The 22,991-nt window shown below is 43.5% G+C and overlaps 1 protein-coding gene across 1 annotated transcript in view; it reads right to left on the bottom strand.

Moving 5' to 3' along the window:
• Positions 1-6,173: 6,173 nt before the first annotated feature.
• Positions 6,174-22,991, bottom strand: part of OLFML2A (olfactomedin like 2A) — a 47,738-nt gene continuing 30,920 nt past the window's right edge. The window contains exons 5-8 of the mRNA XM_072631890.1: positions 20,906-21,146; positions 12,989-13,270; positions 10,119-10,304; positions 6,174-8,664 (exon numbers count right to left, since the gene is read on the bottom strand). Of these exons, the coding sequence (XP_072487991.1) occupies positions 8,060-8,664; positions 10,119-10,304; positions 12,989-13,270; positions 20,906-21,146 (1,314 nt within the window). The 3' untranslated portion in view covers positions 6,174-8,059. The remainder of the gene's footprint in view (positions 8,665-10,118; positions 10,305-12,988; positions 13,271-20,905; positions 21,147-22,991) is intronic.

The raw sequence follows: 22,991 nt of genomic DNA, 5'->3' as shown, positions 1-22,991 counted from the left end.
AATCCCAAATGGGGTCATGAAAGTCAGATACAACTGAAAAATGACTCAACCACCTCCACAACAAATAAGTTTGGGTACAATGATCTCTGAGATCTCCAGCTCTTACATCCATGGCCCTACAGTCTAACACTCTCTGCTCTAATACATCTTGCAGTTCTAATATTTTGAGATTGGTGTTCTAACTTTCTATGTCATGCTATGTCATTCTGTGATTGAGCTTAAGGGGTACTTTCAAAACCAGAGGTCAGATAGGAACACACACACATTTATATATATGAGGTGTTTTAATATAATTATATATTATATAGTTTCCCTGGAAATGTACTTATTCATTTAAAACATTATCCTGAGGAGTTCATAAGTTTCACTCGATTGCCAAAGGGATCCATTGACACGAAAGTTGTCAAGAAGGCCAGCTAGACTAACCCTTCCATGAGACACTGGAAGCTGAGGAAACTTGAAGGGGAAACTGAGGCCCAATGAGGACGATGGAGTCACTTTTCCAAAATTCATTAGTAAGTGTCAGAGCTGAGACTCAAACAGCTCTCTTTCTAAATCTCGTTCTTTTCCCGCTCTGCTTATTCATGTTAGTGTCCTAATAACCTACTGGGCTCTGAGTTGCAGGAAAGGAAGGACTAATCTAAGTATTATATTGTGTCCAGATCCCTGGACATAGCGAGTAAAGACTGACTTGTATTTTTTAGTGTCTTTGTACTGACTCTCCTCTCCCTTGCCTGATTTTATTTTACGCTAGAAGTACCAAGTGTGTAATCTGAGGCACAAATTTTTGGTCATTTTATCTTAATTTCTCCTCTCTGTGCAAATGCACCCTAAATAAAAATAACTGCAAGCAGAAATTATCATTTTACTCTGATATAAAAATGTTCCTCATACTCTCTCTGATTTCTTTTCCTTATGGATTAAAAAAAAAAATCACTACCCCCTTCAAGGTATTCTTGAATTTCATTCCTGCTGTTTAAATTAATCCTATGTTGTTAATTCTTTATTCTCCAAATGCAGCTAGTTTGAAGTCTCATTTTTATAAACTTTTTTAAAGTAGTAATCTTCTCACATGGTTAAGTTGTGACATCATGGGACACAGAGTCTTGTAAAATAAACCAGGGGGTCAACAAAACAAACTCCACTTTCACTGTGGGAGAATGACTTGAAAACTTCAAAAGAGTTGTGATTTCCTATGCTCTCCCCCATGCCTGAGTAATAATAACTGATGTTTCGATAGCCTTCAGCGTTTACAAAGCACTTTATACGCATGATCTCATTTGTGCCTCATAACCCACCCTTAGGAGAGCAGAGATTATTTTCTTCATGATCAGGAGGTGAAACAGAGGTTTTAGTTTTGCCAAGAGGTGACTTTCCCAAGGCTATGATTGTTTATAAGTGACAGAGCTAACACCCAGGCTCAGGTCTTCTGATCTCAAATCCAGTGTCCTTTTCCACTACGACAAACAAGATAAATCTTCCGGAGTTCTTGTGGCCAAGAAAATCTATCACCTGGAGATAAGCCTCCTGTAGCTGATGGCAGTTGGACCTCAAACTGGGCAGGTCCTTGGAAGACTTTCCGGTTTGACAAGCCTGGTCAGAACCTGGACTCTGCCAGGATGGACATGGAGAACTCAATATCATCGCCATGACAAGATGAGGATCACCGATCTAGAGCCAAAAGAGATCCCAGAGGTCCTCTAGCCCAATCCCCTCATTTGATGAGGACCCTGGGTTCCAGAGAGGTGTGCCCCAGGTCAGATAGGTAGTGAGTGGCAAAGTCAGGCTTTGAACAGAGGTACTCCAGGGGTGCAGTGGATAGAGCACAGGACTGATCTTCCTGGGTTCACTTACACTTGTTTGCCTCAGTTTTCTCATTTGTCAAATGAACTGGAGAAGGAATGGCAAACTACTCCAGCATATTTGCCAGGAAAACCCCAAATAGGGTCATGAGGAATCAGACATGCCTGAAAAACGACTGGATAAACGTATAACTCCCAGGGCAGTCCTCTTTCTGCTGTGCCAATACTAGTGGAAGATGACATAATTATCACACAGACAAGTGAAGTCTGTCCTAATCTTTAAATAACATTTATTTGAAATAAAGCAATACTTGAGTTGGGATCATATTTTTCTTTTATTTCAAAGGCTTATTACATATAAAAAAAAAATTGCCAACCAAAGAGGATGCAAGGCTGATACAAGCAGATTCTACAGGATACACATTTGGGTATGTTGCTTTATGAGGTGATGCTGTAGTCAGTTAGGCCATTGCAAGGGGTAGAGGAGAACTTTGGGCTGGAGCTGGGTTTGGCAACCTATGGCCATCTGCGTGTTTTTGTAAGGTCTGTTTTTACATTTTTAAATATAGTAAGACATTATTTTTAAATGTCCAAACCATCCTTAGCTCGAAGCAAGACAAAAACAGGCAGTAGGGCAAACATGGCCTGCAGGACTTAGTCTGACAACCCCTGATTATAAGGACTGAAGGAGCCAATTTTGAAAACCCTAGTATTGACACATGGTGGAGGGGAACAATTTCTTCCTCTCTTCTTAGAGACCCTCAGAACAGCCCTAAGTGGGGCAAATTGGGTTCCACAGATTAGCCCTGTGTCCATAAATAATGTGACTGTTCTAGATGGGGCATCTAGACTAAATGAATGATGGCACTGGGCTGGCTCCTTGCAGTGAGGGTTAGGGACAAAGCATTGTAGGCTTTGGGAGCTGGAAGGGGCTTTCTGATACTGTCATGGAAAATTGGGCAATAATCCTAGCTCTGCGCAACTCACATGGTTGTTGTTAAGAAACTGATTTATCAACCTTAAAGTACTATAGAAATGGGATTTATTATCATAGAATGTCAGTATTAGAAGGGACCTGAGAGATCAGGTGGCCAATACTCTCATTTTATAAAGAGAAACTGAGGTCAAGAGAAATTAAAGGCATTGTCTCAGGTCACATCAGAAGAATAGAAAAGTCAGGATTTGAATCTAGGGCCTCCAACCCCCAAAGCAGACACTCATGGTTCCTTCCACCTCTAAAGATTTTTTGATTACTATATATACGAACAAATCCTTCCCGATCCCAGAGTCAATAATTCTGTGATATCTGGCTATATTCTCAACCAATCCAAGAGATTCCTGAAAGAAGGCCACATTGTAAAGGAAACTGTATGAAATACTTTTGCCTGACAGGCAGGTTAAGAATGGTTATACGCTCCTTCACAAGCACTGGGGTTGGAGTCGTGTTAGGGGCACTATCCTGGGTCCAGTGGGGCCTCAACCACCGGAATGGATGTCACCTTGAGAACATAAGGAGCTAGTGGAGTCTTTAGAACTAATAATATTAGAGCTGGAATGACCTCTGAGTATACATAGAATGTCAGAGATCGATGAGATCTAGAACACAGAACTGTAGCATGTCAGTCAGTCAAGAAGCATTTATTATGCACTTACTACATGCCAGGCAAAACAAGTCTCAGCCCTTAAGGAACACAGATTCTAAGGGGGGAGACAACATGACAATAACTAGATATGTACACGGTATATACAGAGGAGATAGAAGGTAATCTCAGAGGGAAGGCACTAGCAGCTGAGGGGGCCAGCAAAGGTCTCCGTCAGGAAGTCTAATTTGAATTGAGTCTTGAGGCATCTAGGAGGCAGCAATGAGAGAGAGCATTCCAGGCAGATGAGAGAACCACAGGGGTGGAGTTGTGAGTAAGGAACAGCAAATAAGTCAGTATGCATTGTAGAGTATGTGGAGGCGAGTATAAGAAGACTGGAAAGGTAGGAAGGGGCCAGGTTATAAAAAACTGTACATGCAAATTTTATTGTTGAGTTGTGTCTGACTCTTCGTGACTCCATTTGGGATTTTCTTGGCAAAGATACTGGAGTGGTTTGCCATCTCCTTGTCCAGATTTTACATTTTACAGAGGAGGAAACTGAGGCAAATGGGGTTAAGTGACTTGCCCAGGGTGCCACAGCTAGTAAGTATCTGAAGCTGGATTTGAACTCAAGTCTTCCTGACTGTAGACCCACTACTCTATCCACTGCTATCACCTAGCTGCCCAAATGCAATTTAGTGTAATTTATATTTCCTCCTAGTGCTAACAGGAGGTCATTGTAGTTTATTGTCGGGTGGGTGGGTGGGATGGAATGGTAGGGAGAAGGATGACAAGGCCAGATTTGAGCTTTAAGAAAACCACTTTGGTGACTGGGTGGAGGATGGATTAAAGAGAGAGTTAAGGTAAGGAGGAATAATAGCTTATTGCAATTCTCCAGGCAAGAGGTGATTAGGGCCTGAACTAGAGCAGTAGCTGTGTGAGTGCAGAGCCTTCTTGCACTTCTTCTTGCAGAGCCTATGTCTTCAGAGACATGAGAGATTTCGAGCCAAGATTTCACATCAGCATGAAGAGCTCCTAGAACATAAAAGATGACAGCTAGAAGAAACCTTAGAAGATAGATCATTAGAACACAGAACACTGGATCAGAAAACATAAAATATCAGAATGGAAAAGGACTTTAAAGATGATCTAATCCTCCATTTAAAGGGGACAAAAGTTAGGTTAATGTTTGTTCTAGGTTACACAGTGAGTTATTAGCAGCCTCAGCGCTCAAATTCAGGTGCCTACATTCCCAATCCAAGACTATTTCCTCTCCCCACCCAGTGACCTCACTCAGACCTGACTGTGCTTCTCCTACTGAACAGTTCTCCCACTGAAAGAAAGCCTTCAGGGCTGGTATTCTTTTAGAAAAGCCTGGCCTCCTCTTCCTCACAACTTTCCTCTATTTTTTCTTTCTCCCAACTCCTAGCTGTCTCTGGTCAGTAACAGGTCTCCTCTTTCCTTCAGAAAGCCTTTGCCAGTCAGAAACCCGCTCCGAAACTTCTCCTGGGCGAGAAGAGTTCAGGACTCCTGCTGTCTGGGATCCCAGCCATTGATATACAAATGACATAGGATGTCCCAGTACTAATAGTTCAGACAGAATCCAGCAGAACTAGGGTGGGGGCGCAAAAGGAAGGATGAAAGAAGTTGCTCTTTGCACGCACCATACTGGTCTGAGTATAGGCCACACTATTCCCACCCTCCCCTTGGAAACAATTGTCAGTTCAGCCCATAATGGGTACCATTGTTCAGCCTAAGTCTGTAGGTTGCTTGTCTAAGAATCTCATAATCTTAGAGCAGGCAGGGACCTTAGATAGCCCCCTCATTCAACAGATGAGGAACCTGATTTGCCCAAGGTTGCACAGGGGGCAAGTAACAGAACCAGAAAACCAAGCAGACTTCTTTAACCTAGAATCCAGTGCTGTACCAAGCTAGCCCATCAAATTACAGAATTTCAGAGTTGGAAGGGTCCTTGCATGTCATTGGGTCCAACAGGTACCTGAGTGGGGATTCCTTGTCCTATATCCCTGACAACAGACCTTCCAAGCTTTACCTGAAGCCCTCTAGAGACGAGGCAATCACTACCTCTAAAAGCAGCCCATTCTACTCTTAGCTGGTTCTAACTGGTAAGAGGTTTTTCCTTCTGTTGAGCTATTTCCATAACTTCTACCCATTGCTCATTGTTCTTCTTCCAAAAATGTCTAACTTTAAGAGGGTAGTCTATATCTGGGGAAAGGTCAGCCTACATTCAGACCAATACCAGAATCCATAGCCTGGCAAAGAGCAAAGGTGGTAATTCGCAGTATGGTTTGGGACAAGTGATTAGTCTGAGGAAAGTTTCCCTGAGTGTGTAGGAAAGTATGTTTAAAATGCCCATTGTGATAGGAGTCAAAGGTAGAAGGTACTTTAGAGATCACATAGTCCAAGTCCCCTATTTTACAGATGAGGAAACTGGGACTTAGAGAAATGACTTGTCAAAGGTCATATACAGGGGATGATATGCCTTTAGCGATGCATTCTGGGAAACTCAGTTTGGGGACACTGTGAAAGCTGCTGGGATGATCCACTGCGTGATACCAAGACGGGAGTGGGGGTGGGGAGCGGGGTGGAGGGCAAAGATATCAGGCATTTGGCCAAAGCAAGCATTTCTGCAGTGGGAGGGAGCCTCAGGCTGGGCCAGAATTGGGGGGGTTGGGAGGGGAGGGGGACAAGCTGATGGAAACAGTGCTCTCCTCCCGACATTTCCTGGCACACAGGCACTTACAACATTCTTGGGCCCCAACTGCAGAAATAGATGACAACATTTATGAATTACAAAAGAAAAATCAGTGTGGAAGAAAGGGAGAGGACCTTGGAACAAGTTCTCATGTTTTCTTGGTATTTGATTTCAGGCCGGCTCGTGGGTGACTGTGGAGGGATGGAATGTGTGTCGGACAGTGCACAACAGCATCCCAAGAGATGAAGGAGCCATGAGCCTGAATTTAGACCAGAGCAGCCTGAAGAGGTCTGAGACTAAATACAGCCTAGGTTTACCAAAGAACAGAAAATGACCCCTAAACCAGGGCTCTCTTGCATACAGAAGACACTTAATATTTGTTGAACTGAAATAAACCCATAGGACCACAGGATTTAAAGTTGGAAGGAACTTGAGAGGACATCTAATTTGATTCCCTCATTTTCACAAAGAAGGAAACTGAACCCCACAGAGGTGGGTCAGTCACAAAGTCAGGACTTGAACCCAGGACCCCCAGCTGAGGCACAAACAGGTCCCCCTTGCACCTAGTCCAGATCTCCCTTCCCTGTACAACAGATGGTAGGATTTAGAGCTGAGACAACACTTAGAGGTTCTCCAATTCAACTCCTTCATTTTATAGAGGAGGAAATGGAGGGGAGAGGGGACCTGGTTTGCCCAAAGTCTTTCACTGAGCAAGTACTAGAGTCAGTTGTGAGACTTAGGCTTTTTTATTCCATAATCAGTGCTCTTTCCACTAGGCTATACTGTGCTGAATTAAATTAAATAAAATTAAACCCAGGGAAATGACTGCTTCTTAGGCAGACAAATAGGGAGAAAAAGACAAACCAAGAGTGCGTTCTCATTATCTCTGTTTTGCCATTAAGCTATGCACAAACACACATGCATTCAACATATGTATGTGTGTACATATATGTATAAACATAGGTGTATATCATACATACATATGTGTGTATATATGTACACACAAACATACACACATATATAGTTGTAACCTCACTGATGTTTCTTCCCCTGACACATCCTCACGGTATAGAAGGGACCCTGGTTCTCCTAGGCCATGCTGGTAAAGCCAAATTCTGGTAGGATAGCCCAGTGACAGAGTGTGTATCTACCATTGGAGACCAGCCAGCCTAGCAAAGTGTAGAGGGCTCCTCCACAGAAGGATGGCCACCAGAGGATGAATTTTTTTTTTGCTCCAGAAACTCATGAAACCACTCACTTTGGGGTGGGGGCCTGAGGCTGGTTAGAACCTGTACTGGTAGAAAGAGCAGCCATGCCAAGAGCATCCCAGGTCTTTAAGTAGCATGTTATATATGTAATGGTTCTATATTATATAATCATATGCATTTATTCTGGTAGGAAATTATGGTGACCCCTGATTTTCGTTAAAGAGGGCAAAATATTTCAGCCCTCAGAGGCCTCTCAATAAAGGGTCAGTTTGGACTACATGACCTCAAAGGTTCCTTTAAACCTAGAGGTTTAATCCTAGAGGTTCTAGGATTCTCCTGTTTTGTGTGCTACAGTGACCTGTCTCCTGGTTCTGATTTTAGAAGGTCCCCTAGGAACACAAGAGCAACTGAATTTTATTTCAAGAATGAAGAGACAGTAGAAGGGAGAAAGAGAAAAGGAGGGAGAGAAGATGGAGATCGAGCTCAAGAAAGCTTTTAGGGATAGGGAAAGCCTATTCCGTGTCTTCTATAAAGTATGCCCCTCTCTTTGCTCTTTCTCCTCATCTCCAGTAACATCACTCCCGTCTGGGCAGCCCCAGAAATGTTCCCAATATACCCCGGCTCTGTGGGCATGGGGACTATCAGGAGCATCTCAGAGGGGGGCACTGGTCACCTGTGGCCTCCTCCTATATGCCTTTGGGGGTGGCCAAAAAGTGCTTCCCACTGTGGTGGGAGAGAGGACCCTGGCTTCCCTCAGACCACGAAATGGAGTGTGTAGGTGACCTGGTGGCCATTGTCCCAGGCATAGAGGACCCTCTCCTTGGGATTGTAGTCAATCTGGGTGGTGAAGGAGTACTCATTGAGAAAAGGCAGCTTGGGGTAGGCATCAGTGTTGGTGTGAGTGTCGAAGGCATAGGAGATCTGCCCCTCCCTCTGGTTGTAGACATCCACTGCATACAGGATCCCGCAGACCAGGAAGCAATTTCCATAGGAGTTACGCCTCAATCGGGTTTTCCAGGTGGTCTCCCGCCTCACGGACAGATCGCCAGGGTCCAGCCGGCTCAGCACGATCACCTCCTGCTGGGAGAAGCCGCCCTCATCCACCGAAGGGTAAATGACCCATAGGCCACTCTCATCCACAGCAAAGTCAATGTCAGAGTGACCTCGCCACTTCCACGGGGTAGTGTCCTCATACACCACATCTGGGAGCAGGGTCCAGGCTGCCACATAGCGCTGCCGGAGGTCATATTTGATGATATTCTTGGTGAAGGCGCGGTTGTAATAGAAAGCACCCTGGAACACCACATGGCCCGTCCCAATCCAGTTATATGGGAGTTTGTACATGTTACTCCAGCGGCCTGCAGGGAGGGTGGGAGAGATCAGGAGCCACAGTTAATGACCCCTACACTAAAAATGTTTCAGTGCTCTTGGACCTAGCCCAAACAGAACAACCCTTTTATAGATAAGAAAATAAGACTCATTGGGGTCAATGGAGACAATGTGGCATGGGAGATGAAAGCAATGGCTCTGGAGTTAGAGGATCTGCGTTCAAATCCTGCCTCTGAAGCTACCATTTGTTCAACCCTAGGCTAGTCATCTAACCTCCCTGGTCTTCAGCATCCTCAAAGGGAGCAGAAAAAATGGCCTATAAGACTCCTCCCAGTTGTACTCCAATGACTTGCTCAAGGTTGGGGGCCCTCGGAGTTAGAATTAGAAAAGAACCCTAGCTATGTAGTCCAGTTCATTATTTTAAAGATAAGGAAATGAAGGTGTAAGAAGTTAGTGGGACTTGCTTGAAGTCATATAGGTAGCAAATGGCAGACCTAGGTCCTGAATCAAGGTTTTCTGACTCCATATCCAGGGTTCTCTCCCTTGTACTAAGTCTCTTCCAGGTCTAACATTCTCTGCTCTAAGTTCTCTTCCAACTGTAACATCTCATGATTCGAGGAACCTGAAGGAGAGAGTGTGGAAGGGCCACGGGGAGAGAGGCAGGCCCAGAGATTTCTCCCAGGTTCTGAACCCCTGGCATGTCATTTCCATGTCAATGAAAACCAAGCATTTCTGGCCTCTTCTCTGATTATGTAAGCCCTCTCTTTGACTATCAGGTTCCAACACTGTCCTACTTCTGCTGGGCACCAGTCCAACCTCAGGAAATCCTGGAGGGTTCTCAGCTCCTGAGCTCATGAAAAGCACCCACTGATGTTTTATCTTGTTTAAACACGTGGACTGCATTAGGCACATTCCAGCCCTCTCCTCCTTGCCCCCTGCAGCTCCTTGACCTCTTGTAGCCTGATGCTCAGGGGGCCCTTTTGGCCCCTTTATATAGGTCATCTTTCCTAATTAAAAAAACGAGGGCAGATCTTCCTGGCTGGCACTCAGGGCCCCATCCCAGACAGGAGAGCTAGAATCAGAGACCTTAGAACATAGAATGGTGGAAGGGACATTTATGTTGCCGTTCAGTTGTTTCAGTCCAACTCTCCGTGATCCCATTTGGGGTTTTCTTGGAAAAGATACTAGAGTGGTTTGCCATTTCCTTCTCCAGTTCATTTTACAGATGAGGAAACTGAGGCCAACTGGGTTAAGTGATTTGTCTAGGGTCACACAGCTAGGAAGTATCTGAGGCCAGATTTGAACTCATGAAGAAGAGCCTTCCTGATTCCAAGCTTTATCCACTGTGCCACCCAGCTCCCTCCAGAAGGGGCACTAGATATCATTTAGGCTGATGCCTCCATTTTACATGTATGGAAACTCAGACCCTGTCTCTGCTTTTTGCCCCAATACCTCCCCAAGAATTTCCCACAGGATCTCCAACCTTGTTGAAAGTTGTCCAGGTTACGGAACTCCACCAGATTGTTCCCATAGTAGTAGTTGGTGACATATATCTTGTCATCCCGGGCTGTAGGGTCCTTCATCCAAGCCCCCTCATTCCGCCCATAGCTGTGTTGCTTCACAGGAGGATCAACAGACTTGATGGTGCCTTCACACGCCATTTCTTTGACTGTAGGGAGAAAGGATATACATTAATGAAGATTCCAAATCACAACAATGTGGCATTGTGAACAAAATTGAAGATCAAAGGACCTGCTACCAATGTGACCTTAGGCAAGCCATTTAATGTCTGTGGGCCTCAGTTTCCTCCTTTGTAAAATGAACAGGTTAGACTAGATGCTCTCTATGGTCACTTCCAGCTTTAAATTCAATGATCGCAAGTAAACTCCAATCATCTCAGCCTTTCTTCTGCCTTTGGACAGGATCATTCCCTCCCCCAGCCCAAAGAAAACAACTGTGCCTATTCTTAAAGGTCTCCAAGAATTGCAGATGCTGTCTTTGTCTCCTGAGATCCCATCCTTGAAGCCCCAGACAAAATGTCACTTCTAGGAAGTCTTCTCTCACATCCTCCTTAGTCACAAATGCTATTTTTTTTCCTCAAACCCCACATCCCACTTGGCCCTTCTCTTATTTGCTTATCCACATTCCACCTTTCATTATTATTAATGTGTGGTCTATCATCTAAGTATTAGACACACACACACACATATGTATTGCACATCTCAGGGCCCTCACAACCCGTGTAACTTAGAAAGGCACTTCTGTCTAATATTCAACAACAAAACAAATTACAGGAAAGAGGTGCTTAATAATGAATGATTTTCAAATTGTTACTTTCATTCACATCCTACACTTTAACTATGGACATACTTCAAGGCTCTGTCCTTGTCCCCTCTTCTCTCATTCTACACTCTCTCTTGATGACCTTATTTATTGCCTCCCCTAGGATCAGTTACCATCTTTATGTACATGACTCCCAGGTTTTTCTATCCCGCCCTGCTCTCCCTCCTGAACTCCACCCCACATCACTGATTGCCTGTTGGACCTTCCCAAGAGGATGTCCTATAGGTAACTCAAAGCCAACATGTCTAAAACAGAATTCATTGCCTTTCACTCCAGACCCACCCTTTCTCTGAATTTTCTCATTTCTGTTAAGGGCACCACCAATCTTCTGGCCACTCACGTTTGCAACCTTGGGGTCATCCTTAGCTCCTCTCTCTCCCTCACCCCATATCCCATCAGTTGCAAAGTTTCATCAAGTCTACTTCCCTCTATATCTACTACATCTCCCACCTAATTCAGGCCCCCTTCACTTCTCAGCTGGACTGCAATAGCTTCTTAACTGCTTTCCTTCTGAAAGTCTCCACTCCAAACACATCTTCCACACAGCTGCCAAATTATAACCAAAGCATAATTCTAACTACGTCACTCCTCTCCTCAATAAACTTCAGTGATTCCCTATTACTCTAGTATTAATACCAACTTCTCTGTTGGGCATTTAAAGCCCTCCACAATGTGTTTCTAATTTCTCTTTTCAGACTGACACCATATCCCTCCCCGTCCTATACTCTACATTCCAGCTAAACTGGCCTATTTATTATTTCCTGCATATGGCATCACAGTTTTGTGCCTTTGCAAAGGTTCTTTTTCACATGCTCTCTCTTCTAACCTTTGCCTCTTAGAATCTCTAGCTCCTTTCAAGGCTTGACCCAAAATACACTTCCTATCTGAGGTCATATTGATCATGCCAGCTAGTATCTTTGGACCTGCCAAATGATTTTGTCTTTACTTCAATATGTTTTGTATTGTTTTTATCTGTATACATATTGTTTCCCCCTTGCTAAATGTAAGGTGTTTAAGAGCAGGGATGCCATTGTTTAGTGTCATGCCTTTCACAACACTGGTGCTTAATAAATGCTTACTGAATAGATGAATGGAGAAAATGAGACCATACAATAGTATGTGAAGAATAATAGCTTTGTATATATGTTGCCTAATGTAGTTTTTAGTGATAATCATAGACTTACAGAAAGATCCATAAGGGCTAAGAATATACAATATTAGGACAAAGAACGTAAGATGTTAGAGCTGAGGGCCAGGATATGCTAGTGAACGTTTAACAACTGGCTCTCTAGAAAAAGAAAAAAATACATTCAACACACTTTTATATTTAATCTGTATTATTAACATTTTCTGTTTCACTTCTTAAAGTCTAACAATGACAGTCGCCCATACATTAAATCAAGCCCTGATTTTCAGCATTTGCTGATTTCTAAGGTGGAAATGCTCACGCTGAAAATTTAACCATAGACTCTTGTGAACCAGTTGAGCTGCCTCCAGCAAAACCTTGAAGGGATCTTAGAACATAAAATGTTAAATCTGGGAGGGAACTTAGAACATGGAATGGCCAACAGAATATGTAAAATGTTAGAGCTAAAAGAAAGTTGGTGCAATGTTATTCCCTCAAACCTACTCCCCATAATAATATGATATGATATCTGATACGATATGATATGATATAATGTGATGTAATATAAAAATGTGCCTTGAAGATCCTCTAGTCCATTCAGTGGGGGTAGCCCCTGTGTTAGAGATACAAGAGATCTAGAATATTAGAACTAGAAGCAACCTTAGACACAAAATATTAGGGTACAAAATCTTAGAGAAGAGAATGTTAGCGCTCAAATATTCTCAGAGATGACCTTGTTTAGCTTCCTCGTTTACAGAAGGGGAAGATGAGACATGAAGAGATTAAGTGACTTGCCTATCACTCATATCACTTGTGGCAGAAGTAGGACTGAAACTCAGATCCCAGATCCACTATCCCTGACATTTTAAAGGCTGATACCATACCTTGGTTAGGACTTTCTGACCCATTGGGGCCTACTGCATTGTATCCAATGGACAGTATGGTGACCAGAGGGCTGTTGGTAGTAGTGGTGGTGGTGGTAGTGATGGTAGTACTAGGAACCACAGTGGTGGGAAGAGGGGTAGTGCTTGTGGGAGGCCCAGGGGTGGGGTCTCTTCCGTCTGTAGCCCCCACTTCCTCCTGCTCATCTGGGTTGGGTTCCAGGTGTCTTCCTTCTGTCTTGGTTTCCTGCTGCTCCAGCCCTGTTACCCCTTTGAGGGTGTTTTCTGTGAATAATAACAATAATAATCAACCAATAAACGTAAGTTAAATATCTTCTATACGCTAAGCAGATAAAACGAAAATTAAACAGATCCTGTTCTCCAGTAGGCAGAGTACTAGCCCAGCAGTCAGGATGACCTAAGTTCAAATCCAGCCTCAGAAACTTACTAGCTATGTGACCCTGGGCAAGTCACTTCACCCCAATTGCCTCCCAAAAGAAAGTTCCTGTTCTCAAGCAGCTTAAATTGTTTGTTTTTTGGAGAAGGAGGCAACTTATACACACATGAGAATAGTCAGAATAAATACCAAATAAATTCAAGGCAATTTAAGGCATTAGAAGTTGAGGGGAGATCAGGAAAGACTTCATGTGAAAATACTGCTTGAGTTGAGTCTTGAAGGCAATAAGGCATTCTATGAGGCAGAGGTAAGAAAATAATAACTCACCCTTAGACAGTAATTTACTGCTGTTAAGCACTTTATGAACATGGCCTCATTTGATGCTCAGAAAGGCACCAGAACATAGGTAGTTTAAATATTTCTATTAAAGCAATCTAAGATAATCCCTTCACTTTGCAGAGAAGGAACCCGAGGTTCAATGCCTCACGGTTAGCAAGCAATGATTCAAACCCAGGCCTTTTAATTCCTACACAAGGGTGAGGAACCTGCAGCCTTCAGGCCACATGTGGCCTAAGTCCTTGGGTGCAGCCTTTTGACCAAGTCCAAGTTTTACAGAACAAATCCTTTTATGAAGGGGATTTGCTCTGTGAAGTTTGGGGATTTGTTTTGTGAAGTTTGGATTTGGTCGAAGGGCCACATGTGCTCTTGAGATCACAGATTCCCCACCCCTGTCCTAGACCCTCTCCCAAGGGGAAGAAGCTCTTAGTGCATGGAGGTCCACGTTCTTGGGAGAACGGTGGGGTTGGCCCTCTCTCTTCTTCTCTTCCTCCCTCTCTTTCTCCACCCCTGCCTGCCATTCTCTTCTGAATTCCTCCTGAGCATATTACAAACTGTGGGAAGGTGGAAATACACTGGGCCAGACATGTAGCTTCACTCAGTCCTTGGCAAGGCAGGCGAGGGAGGCGGGGAACAAGCCAGACCTTGTGCTGGAGCCCTCTCTCCCCAGTCGCCCTCTTCTGATATGGGGAGGCCACAGAAAAATCTACAGGAAGGAAACAGATTCCTCCGGCCTTGTTTGCCATGGCAGCCTCCTGCTGCCTGAAGCCTGCATGGGGCCATTAGGTATTCTGAGAGCACATATCTCAGGCAGCCTGTGGGCCCCTTATCAGCAGGTGGTGGTTTTTGTTTTTTAACTGGGCTGAGGCTGTCCCCTTCCCCAAAGATCATGTTTCTAAAGATTTAGGGGAGCCAATCTACCCTTATGGAAAGAGCATTAGATACGGGAGCAGAAGTCCTGGGTTCAAATACTCTGTCTGTTACTAATGACCTATGTCACCTGACTCCCTTGAAGGTTCTGTTGATTTGCCACCTACTATACAAAGCCTTTCTTGATCTCCTATTCATCAAGTGCCTTTTCCTTCCTCAAACAATCATACATAGTTCTCTCTTTGTGAGATGTACATTTTTAGTAGAATATAAACTCCCTTTCATCCTTTGTCTCAGTGTTCCTGGTACCTACAACAGTGCCTTGAAGATAGTTGGTGCTTAATAAACGCTTCCTGTATTGGATTGGGTTGGTAGGCAAATCTGTTTCCCCAGGTGAGCTTCAGGCTCCTCAGGTATAAAATGAGAAGCCAGGGCTAATAATGGTCTATAAAATCTTCTTCAACTTTAACACTTTATGAAAAGTGAAGAGACTTGACCAGGGTCACACAGCCTAATTAATGCTTATTGTTGATCATTATAGTAAAAATTACAGGACTCATAGAAAGAAAGTCCTGTTTCTGCTCTGTGGTGGGTGATCATGGGCCAATCACATCAGCTCTCTGAGTCCTGGGTCCTCTGTCTGATGTAAAGGCTGCGAACACTTGTAATGCCTGTGGGTGAGTGGGAAATGTTCCCCATCTAGAATCTGACAACCTACATTAAGGTCCCAGCTCTCCCACTTCCTTCCTGTGTGATCTGGGGAATCACACTTCTCTTAGCCTCAGTTTCCTCATCTGTTAAATGAGGGAGGTAGGCTAGACAAACTCTATAGGGTCCTTTACAATACTGAATCTACAATCTAGGCTGACAGGGTCTCTGTGAAGAAAGCACTTTGTAAATCTAAAAGTGTTCCCTCTAGAAATGCCAGGTGCAATGATTATTTCTGGAATTCGTTTGCTCGTTTCCACGGTCTCTGCACCCACCCAAGTTCAGCCCTCCTTCCCTCTTGCCTGGCCTGTTTTAACTGCCTCATAGCTGCTCTCCTTGCCCGAGTCTTTCTTCTCTCCAATCCAGAGTGATCTCACAGATGTTCACGTTGCTCATGATGCTCTGATCAAGGTACCCCTCCCTTTAGCATAAACACCTTCAGTAGTTCCTCATTACTTAGAGCAGGGGTTCTAAACTTGGCAGTCTTTGGATAGATTTCAGGTGGTTCATGAACTTGAGTGGGGAAAAAAAATTACATCTTTATTTCAATATCATTGGTTTCTCTTGTAATCCTATGTATTTTATTTTATGCATTAAAAAATTATTCTGAGTCCCTGACACAAAGTAAGGTTAAAAATCCTTAGCAGAGAGGTTAAAATCTGCCCTACCCTGGCTTTCAAAGCTCTCTAGAATCTCTTATATCTACCTTTTTGGCTCTAAGTTACACCCTTCCCTTTCAGGTCCCAGAGACAAGAAGGTGGTATACTGGGCCTGGAGTCAAGAAGACTTAAATTTGAATTAGACACTAGCTGTTTGAACCTAGGCAAGTCACTTAACCTCTATCTGACTTAGTTTCCTCAGTTTCAAAATGGGGATAACAACAGAGCTGCTGGGGAAAGGGGGGGGGAACCAAATGAGATAATATTTGTAAAGTGTCTGGCATATAGTAAGTGTGATATAAATGCTTATTCCCTTCCTTCCTCTCACTCCCCCTCCATCCCACGTTCACTCTACATTCTAACTAACCTGGTCTGCTGGTTTTGCCCCAAGCATGCCCTACTTTTCCCTACCTCTGAGTCTTCCCTCAACTAGGAAGAGAGAGATGTTATGAAATTAGAATTAAAATGACTTATGAGTAACTGGAGATTACAGGTGACGAAAAAGGAAGCTGACCAACTAAGATTTCAAATGCAAGAGGATGAATGAGTGATGGGAGCCCTGACAGAATGAAGAAGTCAAGAGAAGCTGCAGCCTTGGGAGAAGGTTATCAAGACTGTTGGGACCACACTGACTTGGAGTCATCTGAGTCTTTTCTGACAAAGGCAGCTCATCTTGGTTTGGACTAGAGGAGTGTGGGAGTAGAAAGAACTGTGGAAATGGAAGTTTCCCAGTTGGGTAACTGCCATACTTGTTAACACTTAAGAACTTGGCATGCTGGAGACCACTAAAGGAGTCATCTTGGGGCCATCTAGAAGGACCAGGACCGGGGTTGGTTTAACAGTGTGGAATTTTTCCAGAAAAGTCTGTTCTGTTGACAAAACCTAGTATAAAGAGGCAAACTAAGTAGAAACAAAAGACTGGAAACATTTTTAATTGTCCTGCATGGTTTTCTTTTGGAGATGGTGTAAGAATTTTGACTTTTCGTATATGAGACAAAATATCAGAATAAAAATTAAAGTTGTATGACCGAGGTACTGAAAAAAAAAAAAGAAAGAAAGAGAGAACTATGGAAGAGACGTAGGTTTTAGTCCTGACCTGACCATTGACTTTATAAGGCATTGTGCATGTCACTATCTTTCTCAGGGTTTCAGTTTTCTTATCCAGAAAATGAAAGAGTTGAACCAGGTGATCTCTAGAGTCCCTCCTGGCTCTAATAATCCAGGCTTTATGTTTCACCGTGTTACAGCCTCCTGATCCTTCCAGCTCTGACATCCTCTCTGCCCTCAGGACATTCTGTGATCTAGGGTCTAACGCTCCCTGATCCTCAGTATTGAGCCTTTCTCCTGACTCCATCTTTACACCCTCCCGCTCCCTCTTCATCTCTTCTCCCTTTTGTCCTGTTCTCCCCCCCCCCCCCCCACATGCTTCCTTTTTGTTGCCTAGACTTTGTTTGCTATGGGGCTTAAAGGTACCAAAGCCGCCTGCTCTGTTCCCTGGCTCCTAGGGAGACATTTATTGTCTCTCAACGCTGCCACCAGACATCAATCACATTGGTCCTTCTCCCTAAGAGTCAAGATGTTCACTTTACTCTCATTAAAAAGGTTTCCTGAGACAACTTGGCAGCATGACAAAGGCTCCTTACCAGCCCTGCCTCTCGATGCCATAGCTGTGGGTGAGCAACAGGGAAAATGAAGGGGGTCACTTGGGACAATAACTCATAAACTCAGAGAATGCTAGAACTAGAAGGGACCTTGGGACATAAAATGTCAGCGCTGGAATACAGAACATTAGAACATAGAATGTTAGAAAGCAGGAAAAGACCTTAGAACATAAAAAGTTAGAATATAGAATCTTAAGGTTGGAAAGAACATAGAATGTTAAGGTTAGAAAGGACTTTAGAGGTGATGTAGTCCAGCTCTTTCACTGGACAAATTAGACAGAAGTGGCTGTACCAAGGTCTAGTTAGCTGACAAGATTCCATGCTTCATGAATTGAGTACCAGTCCAATATTGCTCCCACTACACCACCTTCCTTAATTTCTCCCTGGGGGTTATATCTCCTCAGGCCATCTGATTTGGCTTTGAAAAGCTTTAATCCTTGCTTACTGGCAAGAGCAGCCAGGTTCTAGAAAGGAGATGTCCCTTCACTTTTTCATTACTTTTGGGGGGAGGGGCAGTTTTTGCAATTCATTTATGGCAGCGTTCAAATCCCCAGTGTAATCCCGATCAGTCTAGAATCTGGCTGACTTCTCCTTGGGCTATAGCCAAAAACCACACAGCCAAACCAACCTTGGTCTCCAAGCAATAATCTTTTACCCTTTCTCTCCACAGGGCTGTCACAGTGATGGGGTCAAACAACATACAAAGTGACCACAGCATCCCCCTTTATACCAGAGCTATGGCTCCAAACCGCAGAAACAAACCAATCTTGGCCTCTAAGCATTAACTTAACCCATTCTCCCCACCAGGCTGTCAGCGTGATGGTGAAACACCACACGAAGCTAACCACAGCATCCTCTTTTATCCCATCCGCACATTCTTCACCTATAACTTCTCCCTTACAATTCTGCAAATCTTTAATTCAGAGGCACAGCTGTAAGCAGCTGGATGTCTACTAAGGGATAATAATACTTCTGTAGCACTTTAAAGTGTACACGGCACTCCCTCTTCCCCCCCCCAACCCCACGCACAACACCCCTGTGAGGAAGATAGTATAATATGTTATTCCCATTTTATGGGTTAGGAAATTGAGTCTCAGAGGGATTAAGTGGCTCACAATCAGTCGGATAGGTCTCTTACAGACCTATAATTGAATTAAAATACCAGCTCTGCCACTATTACCTTTGTGACTTTGGCAAGCCACTTAACTTCTCTGACTTCAGTTTCCTTAACTAAAAAATGAGGGGGTTGGGCTGGGTGGAGCCAGCTTTGAAACAGAAAGCTGATTTTTCACAGTGAGCATTTATACCTGGGAGATCAGAACTCCAAAAAAAAATCAAGGCTTGATTTATTGTTTTGTTGATTATCTAGGCTTAAGAAAGTGTTAATGCAGATTAAATGTAAAGGTGTGTCCTGTATCCAGATCCCCCTCCTCCCCACCCTCCTCCCATCACTGATGTTAAACATTTACCTGCATGTCGCTGCCTAGATGGCCTCTAAAATCTCTTCCCACTCTAAAGGTATTATCTTGTACCCACCTTGTCTTTGGGAAGGGAGGCAAGGCAAATCGTAGTGATTCACCTTAATACCAAGTAAAGAAAACATAGAATAATAGGATGAAGTGTTAGAACATAGAATTCTCAGTGCTGGAAAGGACCTTGAAACGATAAATCACACACACGTATATGTATGGTAGGTGGAGCAGTAGACAGAGCACTGGGCTTCCTGAGTTCAAATCTAGTCTTAGACACTAGCTGTGAGACCCTGGGCAAATCACTTTACCCTGTTTGCCTCAGTTTCCTTATCTGTAAAATGATCTGGAGAAGGAAATGACAAACCACTCCAGTATCTTTGCCAAGAAAACCTCAAACAGGGTCTCGACTGAACAACAAATATATGTGTATCTAAAGATAAATATATGTGTGTGTGTGTGTATATATATTATATATACATACATATATATACACTCACATACACTAAATAATACCTAGTATTTTACCAAGAACTTTTCTAAAAACAACATGAGATAGACAATACAAATATTATTATTATTATCATTATTTAACTGAAAAATGAGCTAAGACTGAGAGCTGCAGTATCTTGCTCCAGAGCCAGGATACGAACCTGGGTCTCCTAGTCCAAAGCTCAGAATATTTTCCATGATGCTTCAAGAATACAAAATATTATTAGAACATAGAATAATATATTAATAAAATATGAGAATACAGAACAAAGCTCGAAGGGACCTTAGAAATCTCTTAGTCTCACCCTTCATTTTACAGAGGAAACAAGGGCTGGATCCAGAGGCACTGGGGTGACAGAGAGGAAGGGGGAGTCAGACCTTGTCTAGACCAGGTTCTTCCCCTAGCCTCCCCTGCCTTTGATGTGCTAACAATTTATCCAGGGCACATCAGCATTTCCTCGCCTTCTTCCTGTTCACATTTCAGGCCTGGCCCTGGAACAACTCCCAGCAAGGATGAGAAGTGGACATTAGGGCCTTGCATCCCTTTTCAGAGTCCTTGCCATTGGCCTGGCCAGCCCAGCAACACAGGACGGAGAGGGTGGATGGGTCTTGGGCTGCTTGCCAGAGAGAAAGCCTTGGTTCCCACAGGTCTTGTTGGCAAAGGCACATTCCTGCAGCTGTTTTGTCTTTTTTTGGCAAAGTCGGGGAAGGAATAAATGTGGAAACACAGAGTCAGGTTGTGGCTCTTCCTTGGGTGAGCTGGGCAGAAGGGAGCACCTGACCCTGGGGAAGTCCTGCCATTGCATGTGGTAGGAGCAGCAGCAGAGAAATCCTCAGACATTCTATCTGGACTCTTGACCACAGGCTCAGTTTGAACACTGACAATTTAAGGTCCCTTCTTTAACATTCTATAGTATGCATGTTCAAATTCTATGTTCTCAGGCCCAGCCTGTATTCTGAGATCCCTTCTAACATCCTTTTTTCTTTCTTTGTTTTTCTTTTTTCTTTCTTTTTAGATAATTGGGGTTAAGTGACTTGCCCAGAGTCACACAGCTAGTAAGTGTCTGAGGCTGGATTTGAACTTAGGTCCTCCTGACTCCAGGCCAGTGCTCCATTCACTGCACCACCTAGCTGCCACCCAGCTGCCCCCTAACATCCTATTTTCTAAAGTTCCCTTTCCACTCTCATTCTATATCATACACTCTCACATTCCATGTTCTATTTCCCTTGCCAGTCCCTAGCAGCTCCAACATCCATGGATGCTCAGCAATCTCCTAATATTACTTGTATCAGAGAAAAATCTGAATCCTTCTTCTCAAGAAACTTACCAGCTGCATCCTCCTGCTTTGTGGATTTGTAGTAGGTGATGCCCCGGATCACTGCTTGCTGGTGTGGAAGGACCCTGGGTCTAGCGGTGGCCTGCGGGGCTTTGCCCTTCACGGTGTCTTTCCTCACCTTCTCCACCTTCAGAAGCTTGTCTTTGGCAGGCCGTGGGGCAGATTTGTCCCCAAAGTTTTTCTTGACTCCAGAATATTTGTTGGCTTCTTTGCCTTTTCCACCAGCTGTCTCCTAGGAAAGAAAGAGGCAAAAAGTTTCCTAGAACTGCTGGTGTGGGCACTTTTGACCCTCGTCAGGGGTTTGGAATTGGGGGAATAGGTTTCTAGTTGTCAAGTCAATGCTCAGGTGACTAGACCTTTCCCTTGTCCCTGGAGAAGTACAAAGAGTAACTGGGTGTGGAAGTCAGGAGATCTGATTGTGTAATTTACTATGTCTGTCACTTCTCTCTGGTCCTCAGTTTCTTTACCTGTAAAATTTTACAAGGTTGGTTTAAGATGAACTCTAAAGTCTCTCCCAGTTCTAACATCCTATGTTCTATGTTCTAATATCCCTTCCGGGTCATTCTATACTTCAAAGTTAGATTCCAGCTTACATTCCATAATCCAAAAACTCCTTCCAAGTCTGATATTCTATGAATCTTTCACTCTCCAAACTCAATCTTTTATTGGTTATTATAACCTCACTGGGGACAGCTAGGTGGCACAGTGGATAGTGCCAGCCCTGGAATTAAAAAGACTCATCTTCTGAATTGAAATCCAGCCTCAGACACTAGCCGTGTGACCCTGGACAAGTCACTTACCTCTGTTTGCCTCAGTTTCCTCTTCTGTAAAATAAACTGGAGAAGGAAATGACAAACCACTACAGTATTATTGCCAAGAAAACCCCAAATAGGGTCATGAAGAGTCCGACACGACTAAAACAACTGAACAACATGATCTCATTATTCCATTCCTAGGAGTAATTTCTAGTGTATAGGCAGCTGGAGAGCTTGCTCCCTATTATTATTATGAGGATGAATAATGTTATTTTTATTACTGCTCGGATGACTCTGGTGTTAACTCACTATAACAGCATGGGGGCCCTATTGGCCAAGTCCATTATGTAATCTATTGTTGAAGTAGATCAGGGAAGATTCACAGTAAGGGAAAGCACACCCACTTGGGAGTCCAGAGATCTGGGTTCAAGTCCTGGCTATGCCATTAATTCTTTGGGTGGTTTTGATCAAATCATTTGCCATGAAGGAGAAACCAAGCTTCTTTGCCATTCCTTTATGGAAGCCCTAAATGCAACCTGAATTAAGAATTTTTTTTTAAATTTGAAGAATCTGGACTAGCTTATTCCTAAGCTCATTCCACTCTTGACATTCTACGATCTTCTAAGGAATCCCCTCCGATTCAGATATTAATGCTTCTAGATCCCACAATTTACAATCTATGAAAACTCTTGATGGTATGACAAATACTGCATCTGTAATCCAATTCTCAATCCTGGCATGTATCTTTTTTCCAAGGCAATGTATGGCTTTCATTTGATGTTTATTTTAAATGTCCACATTTCATATGTAACATATTATTGTCATTTATGATACAAGTAATCCCAGAATCCTAGAGTTGGAAGAACTCTGATAAAGCATCTAGTTTAATTTGCACCTACGGAGGAATCTCCTCTCTGTCATCCTGGACACATAGTCTTTCAACCAGACTCAACCAACCAACAGAACAAATTAGCTGTTGAGGAATTTTTCTAAGACTTAACCACAATGTGCAAATAAATCTTTTAATCAATTTGACAGGATTGTAGAGCTTTGGCCGTTGGATGAAAGCAGAGAAAGCCACATGGGAAATAGCTTGTGAATAGCTGAAAATCAGACATGTCTCTGAGCCTATGCTCAGAGGCAGATCAATGGATAGAGTTCTGGGCTTGGAGTCAAGAAGAATTGAGTTCAGATCCAGCCTCTGACACTTACTAGCTGTGTGACCCTGGGAAAGCTGCTTAATTGCCATTTGTTGAAGTTTGCTCAAGCGTAAAATAGGGATAATAGCACCTTGGAAACTACTGTAATTTGTAAAGTGCTTA

Source organism: Notamacropus eugenii, chromosome 1 (genome assembly GCF_028372415.1).
Source record: "Notamacropus eugenii isolate mMacEug1 chromosome 1, mMacEug1.pri_v2, whole genome shotgun sequence".
NCBI lineage: Eukaryota > Metazoa > Chordata > Mammalia > Diprotodontia > Macropodidae > Notamacropus > Notamacropus eugenii.
The sequence above is the reverse complement of the archived record's forward strand: the minus strand, read 5'-3'. Positions and strand labels throughout refer to the sequence as shown.